The sequence below is a fragment of the Impatiens glandulifera genome, chromosome 6, assembly GCF_907164915.1.
Source record: "Impatiens glandulifera chromosome 6, dImpGla2.1, whole genome shotgun sequence".
NCBI classification, from domain to species: domain Eukaryota; kingdom Viridiplantae; phylum Streptophyta; class Magnoliopsida; order Ericales; family Balsaminaceae; genus Impatiens; species Impatiens glandulifera.
This window is the reverse complement of record NC_061867.1, coordinates 55,536,003-55,550,255: the sequence shown is the minus strand read 5'-3', so window position 1 is coordinate 55,550,255 and position 14,253 is coordinate 55,536,003. Positions and strand designations below refer to the sequence as shown.

Below are 14,253 nucleotides of genomic sequence, written 5' to 3'. Positions count from 1 at the left end.
GAGAGATAAATTCTTTTATTCAGATTGTAACACAAGTTATTCTTTCACTCATTTTTTCTCCAAAAATTTTATCTCTCAGACCATCTCCAACCCTCAACACAATTTTCAACTCCAAAATGCAGTAAACATCACATCAAACAGTAATTCATCTCCAACTCAAAAACTCATTTCCAAACTCAAAAGAATATTCTCAGAATATTCTTTTTTATACCAACTTTTTAATTTTACTAATATTATCTATATATTTATCAACTTTATAAATTTAATCCCAATCTTTTCTTATTTGTTTATGAAACAAAATTTAATTATAAATTAACAATTCATACACATAAATATAATTTAAATAAATAAATTATTAAATACTTAAAATAAATTATATATTAAAGATTATAAATATATAAAATTAGAGAAATGATTAATATAAAAATAAATAAATAAATCTTTAATTAAAAGAAACACAAAAGTTGGAGGACATGATTACATTTTATGCCTAATTGCAGTGATGAATAGTAGTACGCTAAATTTGCCGACTTCTCTCCTCATATTTGCCGGATCTGCAAAATGCCGCTGGGAATGCCGTAGGGTTGGAGCAAAATGGACAACTCCAAACTCATTTTGCCGTAGGGTTGGAGATGGTCTCAATCATTTCTTTTGTTAGAATGACTAAGAAAACAAATACAAATTATCTTATAAACTCCTCAATAAATATTTACTTTATATTGTTTTCGAGGCTAAGAAAACAAACTAAAGATAAATTTGTTGCTAGAGTAGCTTTGAAAAAAATAAAAAAATAAATAAAATGATAGGGGAGAAAAATTGAAGAAGTGAATGACAAAATCATGTTATTGGTAAAAAAAATAAAAATATAAGAAGAGAGTGTAGTAGAGAAATAAAACTTGAAAGATTAAATTGGGGAGGGAATAAACTACTCACTAGGCTAGAATTTCGGCTTCTATCACTCATCTTTTTCGGCCATCATCAGATTGTACGTTCTCTTTAAAAAAAAATATTATTAGTATAAAATTACTATAAACTTTTATATTTAATATTTTTAAATGAGATAATGTAGTATTTCTATCCTCATTTAAATTATTTAATTACAAAAAGAAATTAATAACCAAAATTAGTCAATAATATAGTGAAACTTAATGATTATTTTTTATGGATTCAACTCATATTTATTTCTTTTGTGAATAGTTCAATCCATAATTTAAATTTTTTATCAATGTAAATTTAAAATAAAATTAATTATAACAATCCTTTACAATAGTCCAAACTTCAAATGCCATTTTGTTACTTCTCATTTATTCTTTTATTTTTAAAATTGTGCCATTTTTTTACTTGACTAATTTATTTTCTTTTATTTTTAAAATTGTGACATTTTGTTACTTCACTAATTTATTTTGTATTATTTTTAAAATTGTATTGTTTTATTAAAGACTAATATGTATGATGCTCTTTATACATAACTTAGTTTAAACATCTTTATACATTATTTTGTTTTAAATTAATACTTTGGTATAAGAAAAAAAACACTTTTATAGAATTCCATCCATAAAGCTAAAAAGAAGAGAAGAAGTTGAACCTGTGGATCACTACGATACGAGGAAGAGAAGAGATCCGAAGAATCCTACACGACCGTTACTTGGCTCCCACTCCCATGAATCAGATAGTGCTATACGTCGTCGGCTCAAAGTAGGAAACATCCCTACACATCCGAAGCGTGGTTCTGCTTCCTCCATTTTTTTACCGATTCAGGTTCTTCTCCGTTTTAGAAGTAAAATTGGATTTTAGGCCAAAAAAGACGGGTTTTTCATGGAAGATGCAGATGCAGATTGATCCCGACTCCTCAGAATTTGGTAACTTCAACTCCATTAACAACTACATATGATTTTTTTTTCGGCTTACACCCATTATCTCAAGTTTTGGATCGAACTAATCCATTGACACAAATAGTTCATGGGAAGCCCGATGGAAGGTGGCGCACCCCAACACAAGGACCACCCGACGAAGGGGGACGGGGAAAGCAATAGGACTAAAAGCCATTCCTTTGCTGTTGAGTATCACCTGCCCGAGATGGAGTGCCGGTTCAATATGGATATCAATGACTTTTGAATGTGCAACTTGACATTGGTGTTACTTTTATTCCGGCGAATGAATAACCAATAATCATTGAGTCCTCCTCTTTTCGGACAACCTTCTTGATTTACAAAATTTGAGTCTTTGGAATACTTTGGGATTATATTCCGCGCCGAGCATGGCATACCTTCAGGATTCACTAAATGCATCTCCCCTAATCAAAGAGCATGCCACCTACTCATCAAGACAAGGAAAGAAAAGCCAAGGGAGACCGGGGAACGCTATGCCCCATTTGTTTAAAATTATTTCTTTTACATTTATTTTGTTTGAAATTGTTCCTTATTGCATTTATTTTTATTTGAAATGGTTTGAATCTTTCAAATAATACAAGATGAAGAACCTAACTCGAAATTTGAATATTTTTGATAAATAATTTCAAACCATCGATCGCCTAAGGTTCAAACTAGGTTGTGTTTCTTAGATTTAGATTAAAAATTATTTTAACTAATAAACTTATTTCGTCTTCAAATAAAATTACACTTATGCTCACTCTCAATTCATTATCACTAAAGAAATAGTCGTCATTTTTGTACAAGTCATAGCCGATCGATTCAACCATTTTACGAATTTTGTATTACGTTATCATATTTTATATATTGTAATGTCTATCATATTATTTGCATTTTAACTATAAAACTATCGTACATCTTTCTCTCATTCAAAATTAATATTATTTACCGCTTATATGATTTTGGGGCATAACATAAATACACAATATCTATAAAAAAAATATGAGACACATGAATAAAAACTTTAATGTTGTCTTAGTCTGTAATATCGTTGTCTGAAAAATAAAACATAATGGATGCGTCGTCATTTGAGAATTGAGTTGAAAAATCATTTCAAAACGAAAGTAAAACTTTGGCCGCAATAGAATTTAGTAAAATAAAAATGGATATATATCACTTATAAGAGAAATTTGTGTGTATTTCAAACACAAATTAACCGATCTATAACATTTGAAATGATTTTAGATATTTATGGTGTACAAACACAAATAAATGTAGTAAGTAGCAATTTTAAATAAAATAAATATAAAAAAGCAATTTTAAACAAAAATAAATGTATAAGAATAATTTAAAACAAAATTATATGGAAATATTTAAAACTTACTTGAATGTAAATAATATATATATATATATATATATATATTATTAGCTCTTTTGTTAAACCTAGATAAAAGCTTGTTCTAAATTAATTTTTTAGATTTGTTGGAATTTTATAAAAAAAAACTTATTGAATGAAAAAGTAAGTTATTTTATTATAATGTTCATTTGTATTTTTTTTTTTAAAGACAATGTAATGATATTGTTATATTTTAGTTGATGAAATAAGTGATTTGATGATAAAAATGACAATGATGTGATAAAAAAAAAATTATAAAAAAATTTAAATACAATAAAAAAAATCTCAAAAAACCAACATCAACGAGCTCTTAGTGTAGTGTGATTAATGTTAAATTTCAGAGTTAATGGATAATTTTTTTTTTATAATCATCATTTCTCTAAATTATTGATGATTATGTTTAGGACATCGTTGATTACGTCTCGTATGACCTTCTTGGCCACACCTCCCACAAATGATGGACCTTTGTGAGTTATCCATTTCGGTTTGAATACTTTAGCTTTGACCTTGTTGGTTTTTCTTCTTTCTCAAATTTTCATTGGAAACACGATTACTATATTTCTCCCAATTATATGCTATTGGGAACGTCCAATATGATTCGTTAGGTATGTTAAGATTTGTATCTCCCAAATCCGACCAGTTTGAAACAATCTGTAAAAATGCAAAAAGAATAACACAAGAAGACACAGATTTATAGTGGTTCACTCAAATTGAGCTACGTCCACTTCAGTCACCACCAGATTTCACTATGAATAAGAAGTAATACAGAGTTTTTGCTTCACACTTTATCTCTCTAGAATTATGTCTCTCCCCATTTAACTCTTAATAATAACATATTTATAGGGTAAACATTCAGGTAATAAACCTAAATAATTTTGGCCAGACCCAAGCCCAAAACCAAAAAGAAAACCCAATAAATTTGAATTAACAATGTATAATTTATTATAAATGTAGGCTTCATAACTCAACAATGTATGGGATGAAAATCATACTACCACATCATAGAAAGTATTGTTAGATTATGATATGTATCGATGTATTAAACCCAATTGAGATTGCACATTATACAACCAACAACTATATGTGAACATAGAGAATGATATCGATACCATTTTCCACATGAACATAGGTCAACGATATGTTTGTTGCTACATTTCTAATAACTATTATTCGTTATGTAACGTGCAATAGTCATCTCAAAGATATTATTCGTTATGTAACGTGCAATAGTCATCTCAAAATTTTCACTTTGCTCATTGTATGAAATAATTGTGTGTGTTGATGCATTGCTTTCGATATTTTCAAATAATTTTTCTTTGATACATTGCAATAAGTATGCCCATTTTGAAGATCATTCAAAGTTTGAGTACGCCTTTCTGCAACAAGTTATACAGAGCGATAATATATATATCCCACCATTGATGTGATCGAAAGAAAACGGGCAGAATTTAAGATACCATTAAAACTTTTGACCATATTTGTTGTTGTTTGACTGGAACAATATCTTCTATCGTGAGACATAATTCACATCCAATTATTTTTTAACTAAGTTAATAATAATTTAAAATATATATTAAAATATAAATAGTTTAATTTATACAAATAATAATTTAAATATATCAACTTTATAAAATTAATAATTTATATATATATATATAATAAATTTAAATATAATACATAAATTAAAAAAAAATAAGTTTGAATAATAAACTAAGTTAGTTTAGAAATGAATAACAAAATATGTTTTTTTGAAAAGTTGAACCATGTTAGTTTAAGAAATGGTTCCTTATTTGATATAGTGATTATTATATTATTTTTAGGTTTTTATTCAAAAATCAACATATTAACTTAACAATCTAATCAATTTTTTTATATATTAAAATATTAAAATTACTCTTTATTTATTTAAAAACCAATAAAATTACTCTTTATTGGAATATGTACATAGTTATTTTGGGTAAAAAAAATAAAAAAACTGATTTTCTTATCATTTAGGTCAGACAAGTTTTTTTTTTGGACAAATAACCCATTCATGTTGGGCTAGAACTTAGAAGGTATTTGAGATTTAAAATAATAGGTTTCTTTGTAATGGGCTTTACATACAGACAAATTCAGGAAATTAGGGTTTCTCAATCCAACGGCTGCTATCTATCAAAGCCACTAAATTTACGGATCTACCCCATCCAAGCATTCTTACCCTCTTAATATAAATACACACACAAGCTGATGAACTAGGGTTTACCTGTTATAGGCGCCTCACTAGTCGAGCTCTCTCTCTTCCAAGGTAGTTTTGTTCAATTTTCCGATTGTTTTCACTTTGATTACTGTATAAATCTCTTGAATTCTTCATATGGTTTCACAATTCTCATTAGATCGAAATGTTTGAATTTCCTTAATGTTGAATCGGATCTGAATCGCCGATTCTATTTGATATTTTTTTTGCTGTTTTCATCTCATCAATGTTTTGTGGTAAACATACATGTTTTTGATGGATTTCATCTGCATCTAGTTATCTATGTCTTTAGTATGCCTTTTGGTTTGCGATGTGAAGATGTTGGATTGTTTTATTCGGATGGTAGAGAAATGTTCTCCCATACAGTCTAATTAACCAAGGCTGGAGTCTCGATAGGGCTCATATACATGTACCCTGGTTATTTGGGTTATTTGTAAGAGGAAAACAAATGAGCCCTGGAGAATTGACACATGAAAATGTCATAGGCCTATGGTGAGGAAGCATTTCTCTTACATCTGTTTGGAATGATGTCTGCATCTCATGTTTGCTCTCACAAAAGGCAGTCTTGATTAGATATTTTCTACATAAGTCCATACTTAGATCTATACTTCATGTTTCATTTTCACCTTACTTATGATTTTCAAGGATTTCCTTATGATGTACTACTATGTTTATGAACTGTTAATCTTTGTTATAAACATGCTGGTGTAAAAAGATGCAATATTTAGAACTATGTATTTTTGCAGGTAAGAAGTAACTAGGAAACAGAAATGTCTCACCGAAAGTTTGAGCACCCAAGACATGGTTCCTTGGGATTTCTTCCCAGGAAAAGAGCCCAGAGGATGCGTGGAAAAGGTTGATCTCTATTTTCTGCAATTATTAAGATTACTGTCTATGGGTTCTTCATGAATTTGATTTTTTCATGCTTGCCACATTGTTTCTCATATTGTTCATACTTTCTTATCCAGTGAAAGCCTTTCCCCAAGACAATCAATCCAAGCCCTGCAGATTGACTTCTTTCATAGGCTACAAAGCAGGAATGACCCATATTATGAGGGAAGTTGAGAAGCCCGGATCAAGTAAGTTTTCTTTTTTCTTTTGAAAAGTTTGTACTAATTATGTTGTGAATTGTGAAATTCGTTCACTTTATTTATTCAATATGATTAATAGTTTTGCAATTTTGATGACCAATCTCATGTTTGGTGTAGTTTTGTTTCTGAGTAAACCTATCTTTTGGAATTAAAAACCCTTGTTTGATCAAGTGTATTCTATTTTGAAGTTAAAAAGTTTGTACTAATTATGTTGTGGTTTGTGAAATACCTACATTTCATCTATTCATTATGCTTAATGGTTTTGCAAGATTATATTTTAATGTATGAAGATGAGGATGATCAACCTCTTGTTTGGTGTAGTTTTTTTTTCTCTGAAAAAACCGTTTTTTTGAAATAAAATCCTTGTTTGATGAAATTTTATCTAGGTTACATGAATAGAATATCTTTTGTATTCAATTTTAAAAATGTTTTGGTAATTTGTTGAGGGGCCATGGTTAAATTCTTTGAATATATTTATTTATTTGTGTTTTAATTTAACAAAATTTTATTTCATATAGAGCTCCACAAGAAGGAAACATGTGAGGCTGTGACCATTGTTGAAACTCCACCAATGGTTATTGTGGGTATAGTTGGCTATGTCAAAACTCCACGTGGCCTGCGCAGTCTGAACACTGTCTGGGCTCAACATTTGAGCGAAGAGGTCAGAAGAAGGTTCTACAAAAATTGGTGCAAGTCAAAGAAGAAGGCTTTCACAAAGTATTCAAAGAAGTATGAAACTGAAGAAGGAAAGAAGGATCTGAAATCTCAGTTGGAGAAATTCAAGAAATACTGTACTGTAATTCGTGTCTTGGCCCATACCCAGGTATTAATTTCTTGCATTAGAATCAAGCAAAAAAAACCAATTCAGTACAGTATAACATGCCAATTCAATAATTAATCAATAATTTGCAAACTGTGCAGATTCGAAAGTTGAAAGGACTGAAGCAAAAGAAAGCCCACCTTACTGAAATCCAGGTTAATGGTGGAGATATAGCTCAAAAGGTTGATTTTGCATACAGTTTCTTCGAGAAACAAGTTCCAATCGATGCCGTGTTTCAGAAAGATGAAATGATTGACATAATTGGTGTGACAAAGGGTAAGGGATTTGAAGGTGTGGTAACTAGATGGGGTGTTTCCCGACTTCCTCGCAAGACCCATCGTGGTCTTCGAAAAGTTGCTTGTATTGGTGCTTGGCATCCTGCTAGAGTATCGTTCACAGTTGCCAGGGCTGGTCAGAATGGATACCATCATAGAACTGAGTTGAACAAGAAGATTTACAAGGTTGGGAAAACTGGCCAGGAGTCTCACAATGCTGATACTGAGTTCGACAGGTAAACATTTTTCAATTAGTATTCCTTTTCTATTGTTTGATTGTTGTATTTGACTTGAATTTTTCAATTAATAGGACTGAGAAAGACATAACACCAATGGGAGGATTTCCACACTATGGTGTTGTGAATGAAGATTTTTTGATGATAAAGGGAGGAGTTGTTGGGCCGAAGAAGCGTGTTCTTACTTTACGTCAATCCTTGCTTACTCAGACTTCTAGGCTTGCAATGGAGGAGATTAAGCTCAAATTCATTGATACTTCTTCCAAATTTGGACATGGTCGTTTCCAGACAACTGAAGAAAAACAGAAGTTTTATGGAAGACTTAAGGCCTAGAAGATTGATCATAGTTTGCCTGGGTTTTCAATGTTTGTTATTTCTTGCTTGAACTTGGAATTTTCAATGGTTTTGGATGTTTAAACTCATTTCCTTTTGAGTACTTGCTATTTCTAATGTTCTTATTTGTAAGGATTTTGTTTTAGTAAGTTTATGTTTTGAACTATTTTAGTCAATGGAAGAACTCTGTCAATTTTGGGATTTACATGTTTGGTGATTTGTTTTGGTTTCGAATATTTTTGAACTTGTTCCTTAATTAATTTATTTAGGATTTTACCTTAACAGAAATTCTCTCTAACTAATCTTTTTTCCAATCAAATCTTCCATTTAAATTTTCAAGTATCCCATCATTTAAGTGAATTATGTAAATGATCTTCTTTAGATATTTGTTTTTGACTTTTTATCAATTAAATATTTTTATAAAAAAAAAAAGATTTTTATCCCCATATAACTAAATGTTTCAAAAAGTTTGTTTTCTCCATTTAAAAATATAAAGAAAAGTGAAAAGAAACGATAAAGCATTATATTCATTCTTCAAAATATGCTTGAGTGATAGGTTCCCTTACCTTTTCTTCACTTTAAGCTAAATGCCATAAATAAAAGTTTAAATATATAATTAACATTATATCCAAATACTATAATACATAAACTTATTCAAATTATGAGAACACAAAACACATTTTCAATATTTTTAACTAAGAAAACATTATCTACTAGCTAGCACAAGTATCTCACTTTTTTTTTTCTTTCCAAAAGTGCTTAAGAGTTTAATTTGAAAATTATAAATTATTTTAACAATTTTAAAAAATAAATATATTTAAATATAAAATTAATTAAAAATAATAATAATAATAAGTAAATTACACTATAAAAAAAAGTTATATTTACAAAGTTAATTATATTAATTTACTTATTTGAATAAATAATAACTTTTTATAATTTATAAATATATTTTTTAAAGTAAAATCGTAAAATCAAAATTATTTATAAACTCGCAAAATCTTATTATCGTAAATTTAATATCGTAAAAGTTTAGTTATTTAAAATGACCTAAAATCAAATTCATTAAAATTCTCTAACATCCTAAATTTTTTGCACAAGTATGCTTTGAAATGAAGACATTAAACTTGTCTTGTTTTCTTTTTCTTTGTTTTTTAGAAGAACTTTGACATTGCTTTTGAGAAAACGTTTAGTATAATTTAGAGATTATATTTTGGTTTGAAAAAGTTGGTTAAATTTCCCAAAACTAAGAAAGAGACCATTTTTTAAGACAATTATTGTCTTGATTAACTAAAAGGTCTTTTCTCCTTCCATTTTTTTAAAAATGTTTTCTATCCTTTCATTTATTCTCTATAAAGTTACGGTATTTTCAAAAATAAAACTTATAACTAATTATAAAAAGTCGGTCAATAAAATTATAAGTTATCCAAAAATTACTAAATCATTATTCAAAGTTCAAATTGATAACTAAGAACAAAAAATAAACAAACTCAAATCCAAATATTTGAAATCTATCAAGAGTAAAAACTTTAAAAAAAAAAACAATATAACACACCATAAAACTATACTAGATATGAATGACATATACAATGAATGATAAAATCAACTAAAGAGGTAGCGAAAGCAAAACCACGAATCTAACGTGACCTGCCATGTTACCCTCACGTCCCGAAACGCTCATTTCAAGACCATTTTTTTTGTTTCGAAATGATCGTTTTTAGACATTTTAATTTTTTTTCTCCCACCCACGTGATATTTCACGTATTTGTGGACTTATTCATCATCTGATATTTTCTTTGAATTTATCATTTTGTTTTTGACATATACAAGTCAAAAGTCTTTAGTCACTTAATTATATATATATAAATTTGAACCACACAGTTTACACTAATAAAGTAGATCAGTCATTGCTCACATCTAAAAAAAAAATAATTAAAAAATAAATTATTACTCTTCACAAAAGAGGATTAGAAACCACTTAAGTTAACAACTTCCTTGTTAAGTCATCGGTTAAAGTATCTTTTTCGAGAATAATTAATTTCCATGAGAAGTTTATACTTGTTTATATTCGCCCACATTTCTATATATCTTTTCAATGCATTTAACCATAATAATAATATTTTTTTTTAATCCCAGAAACTAACTATCTCATAATCATTCCGTCACCTTTTAACCTAACAAGTTCTAAGTATGGAACTGGTAAATTTTGATATATCTTAAATATGGATGAATTTATATAGAGGTTTGGGTGAATTAATTTTAAATTTTTTAATTTAATACAGTATTTTTTTTAAAAGTCAAAATTTACATTTATTAATTATCGTTTTATTCATAATTTTTTTTTAATTTTTTTAAGTTTACTAATTTTTTTTCAAACTCACCTGACTCGAATTCTCATTGTATTAAAAACCCATTTTGTTATAATAATAATAATAATAAATTATTTAAAAAATAAAAATAAAAGATAAGTTATTCCCATTTAGAAATGAGAGTAATTATGAGTTAAAAAAACATATAGTAATCTCATGTATAGATGATTTATTTACTCTAAGAATAATTTTCTTTTCAACAAATTCTCTTTCCATGTGATTATATCCTTTACTTTCTTCTCTATAAGGTGCTTTTTTTTTTCTTTCTTTTTTCACGAGTTAGGAATAAAAACCTTGTGATTTGGTCTTTCATAAACCAGTAGTACTGTTCCTTAGTGAGTTTTTGTTGAATGCAAAAAAAATGTCTGAAAATGGTACATGGATTATATATTCTGAATCATCGGAGGAACCGATGAGCTCACCTGAATTAGGAGGAGAAACAACCGACAAATCGTTTTTGATGGGAGAAGCAATGTCTGTCGTTTTGATCGCCATTGGTATCTTGATATTTATGTTTCTAATCATGAAGATCTTTGAGCATTTTTTTAAACCCATTAATGGAATTAGGAGTAATAATCATGCTCAATGGTTGTCCATTTTCAAACTTAGAAATCAACAAGTAAGTCTTTCTCTCTCTTGCTAACTAGTAAATATGTTTTTTTAATAGTAATAATTGTTATTTGTAAGAATAATAATAATAACAGGTTAATTAGTTACTAATTAAAACTGTTAATTAGTTTTTTATTTTATTTTTTTATTTTTGATAATTATTAGTTAATTTTATTAATTATAGTTAGTTAGTTAGTTATGAATTTTTTTTTTATATAAAAGAGATGTAATTGTTTAAATAATAACTAAAATAATATTTTAATTTTCAATTTATTCTCTTCAAGAATCCAATATTATTTGGTGTTCAATTGTTTATTTTATTTATTTAACAAAATTAATATTTGTATTTATGAGTGAGGAAAAAGTCTATATATATATATATATATTAAGATGTAATTTTAATTTTATTAAACTCATTTGTATAGCTTAAATAAAAATGAATTAGGGTTTGTATTTTGTTTGAGAATAGAAAGTTGTATTACCTTTGATCTTAATTTAGGAATAAATTATATTAAAAATAATGAATGTTTAAGTTTGATTTTTAATAAATAACTTTTAAATTAAAATGATATGGGATGGTGTTATTTTCTATAATTTTTTTTTAACAAATACAGAAAATGCTAAAATAATCACATGAAAATTATTAGCTCAAAATGTCAAAAACTAATTAATAATAATTATATATATATATTTTTAAATAAATAGGTAACTCAAATATCAAGATTATGTGTAAATGAAATTTTGAAGAAATAATTTTAAAATAAATATAAAATAAAAAGGAAAAAAGATTGTAGCTTAAAAATGAGTTTCATATTTTCAAAAATATTAAAAATTTAAGGTGAAGAAAAGATAAAGTGATTATAATTAAATTATGTAAAAATAGTATGAAAGTAAGAAAATAAAATAATCATTTAATTTGGTTTATGTTTATATAATTGTTTTTAATAAGTAATAATAATATTTGTTTTTGGGTGACAGGTGTCAGAATTACCGGTACTGATGCCAGGTCAGCAGTACCCTACTTGTATTGCTCGGCCAACCCCTCTTCCTTGTCAAAGAGAAAATACACATTTGCCCTTCTCATGAATTAGACAACATTTTCCATTCCAAACAGGGACTAATTAATTATCTTATTTAACTCTTTGTTAGTGTTTGATTAATTAATTAATTACTTATATACTTAGATATTGATGCCTATTCTATAGAAACTATACCTATTATGGTATTTAGTTGTTTTCTTAATTATTTTAAATACAGTTTTATTATACTCTATTAAGATTGATCTTATATATATGTTAAGTGTATGAGAGGTTAAGTTAGGTTGATACTTTTTTAAATATTGCATCATATACATTTATTTATATTTCACATATTTATAAACTATTTTAAAAATAAATAATTAAATAAAAATACATAAACATAATAACAATTTTAAACAATATTTTTATTATATATATATATATATATATATATATATATATATATAGCTATTCACTTTCAATGTCTAAGTGGAATACTCCAAGCTTTTGCCAAATTAAATAATGTGATAATACATAAATAATAATTAAAAATAAATATTAATTGAATAAAAATAATTAAAACTCTTAACAAATATACTATTTACCAACTTAAAAACAATAAATAACAAATTTCTTCAAAATTAGTAACTCAAAATTATTTTTGACCTAGAAATTGTCTTAAACTGCATAATTTTTTTTTATAAGATTTATAAATTAATCTTTCAACATATTAAATCAATTATTTATGAAAACTCAAAATTCATTTTTTATATATATATTTTGATCAAAGTTTTAATTAGATAAACTTTCAATTATAATTATTTGTGTTGTGTAATTCATTTGTTTCAGTCAGTTACGAATTAAATTTTTCTAAACTTGTCTAGGAAAATAAAAAAACTTATTTTATTATTTTTTTTAAGAATTTTTAATAAAATAACGTTAAATCGTTAAAAAAAATGTGTAACCGAATTAGTTTCTCAATTTGTCCATAAAAATGAAAAATAAAACAATTTACTTCGATATAATATTTATTTAAATATATTTGTGGGTTAAAAGGTAGGTTCAATCTAGTCAAAAGATTATACTAAATAATAAAAAATTATCTAAATTTTGTTTTAAATACAAATAATAACAATAATGTTTAATATATTCTTTTAAATATTTATGGTCGGATTGGAGCTTCTTATTTGTTACAAATTCGATTTCATTTTTCGAACTTATTTTTCATTTTTCACAGCTTTATTTTCTTACGGTTAAATTTTACAAAATGAGATTTTGTCTTTAACAATTTCAAAGCGGTTAACTTATTATTTACATAAAATTTATAAATAAATAAAAATTCATATTACTAATTTAACTACCTAACCTAACTTTAATGAATTAATTTTTTTTTAGGCATTTCTTATTATTTAATGGTAATCGACGTAACTATTTGAAGAGGTTTGAAGCATTGAAAGATGTTGACTTACCTGCCACAACCTCTTTATAAGTTGGGGGTGTTTGAGCACACATTTTTTTGTTGGTAAAACGGGTTGACTTTTACAAAATTGAAGATGCTCCGTTTATCAGTTAAAAAAATTGGTTATTCAACTTAATTAATTTTCGATTAAATCAAGTAAATTTTCTCGTTCAATTAAATCAAAATAAAATTTTAAATAAAACTTTGTCATTAACTACAAAGAATAAGATATTATTCCTAAAAACAATAATACTTTAAAAATAAGGGAGAATGATCAAATATTATGAGAATAGAAATTGTTTTTCAAATATTTTAATGTTTTTTTTCAAATATTTAATTTGTTTTAATATAATATTATTTTAAATAAAAAAAAATACGGTTTATTAATTTCTTACACGAACCCGAATCGTAATGCGAAAATATTAGGGAAATTTGATGAAATGGCCCCCATAACAGGGAAATTCCAAAAAGGGCCCACGCCTACTAATGTTGGCAAAAAGGGCCCTTTTGCCCTACGAAATGTCAGAAATACCCCTTCGGCGCCA

The 14,253-nt window shown here is 26.8% G+C and overlaps 2 protein-coding genes across 2 annotated transcripts; both read left to right on the top strand.

Moving 5' to 3' along the window:
- Window positions 1-5,398: 5,398 nt before the first annotated feature.
- Window positions 5,399-8,457, top strand: LOC124944059 (60S ribosomal protein L3-2-like). The gene is made up of 6 exons (XM_047484518.1): window positions 5,399-5,548; window positions 6,244-6,352; window positions 6,466-6,576; window positions 7,107-7,411; window positions 7,510-7,919; window positions 7,994-8,457. The coding sequence occupies exons 2-6, from the start codon at window positions 6,268-6,270 to the stop codon at window positions 8,250-8,252; spliced, it is 1,170 nt and encodes a 389-aa protein (XP_047340474.1). The 5' UTR covers window positions 5,399-5,548; window positions 6,244-6,267; the 3' UTR covers window positions 8,253-8,457.
- Window positions 8,458-10,966: 2,509 nt separating this feature from the next.
- Window positions 10,967-12,365, top strand: LOC124941286. The gene is made up of 2 exons (XM_047481588.1): window positions 10,967-11,240; window positions 12,209-12,365. Exons 1-2 carry the CDS (start codon window positions 10,983-10,985, stop codon window positions 12,314-12,316), a joined length of 366 nt encoding a protein of 121 aa, XP_047337544.1. The 5' UTR covers window positions 10,967-10,982; the 3' UTR covers window positions 12,317-12,365.
- Window positions 12,366-14,253: the final 1,888 nt, after the last annotated feature.

Coding starts and splice junctions, on each gene's coding strand:
- LOC124941286 (XM_047481588.1), top strand. CDS start 10,983: ATGTCTGAAAATGGTACATGGATTATATATTCTGAATCATCGGAGGAA. Junction 11,241..12,208: donor TCAAACTTAGAAATCAACAA/GTAAGTCTTTCT, acceptor TTTGGGTGACAG/GTGTCAGAATTACCGGTACT.
- LOC124944059 (XM_047484518.1), top strand. CDS start 6,268: ATGTCTCACCGAAAGTTTGAGCACCCAAGACATGGTTCCTTGGGATTT. Junction 6,353..6,465: donor CCAGAGGATGCGTGGAAAAG/GTTGATCTCTAT, acceptor TTTCTTATCCAG/TGAAAGCCTTTCCCCAAGAC. Junction 7,920..7,993: donor GCTGATACTGAGTTCGACAG/GTAAACATTTTT, acceptor TTCAATTAATAG/GACTGAGAAAGACATAACAC.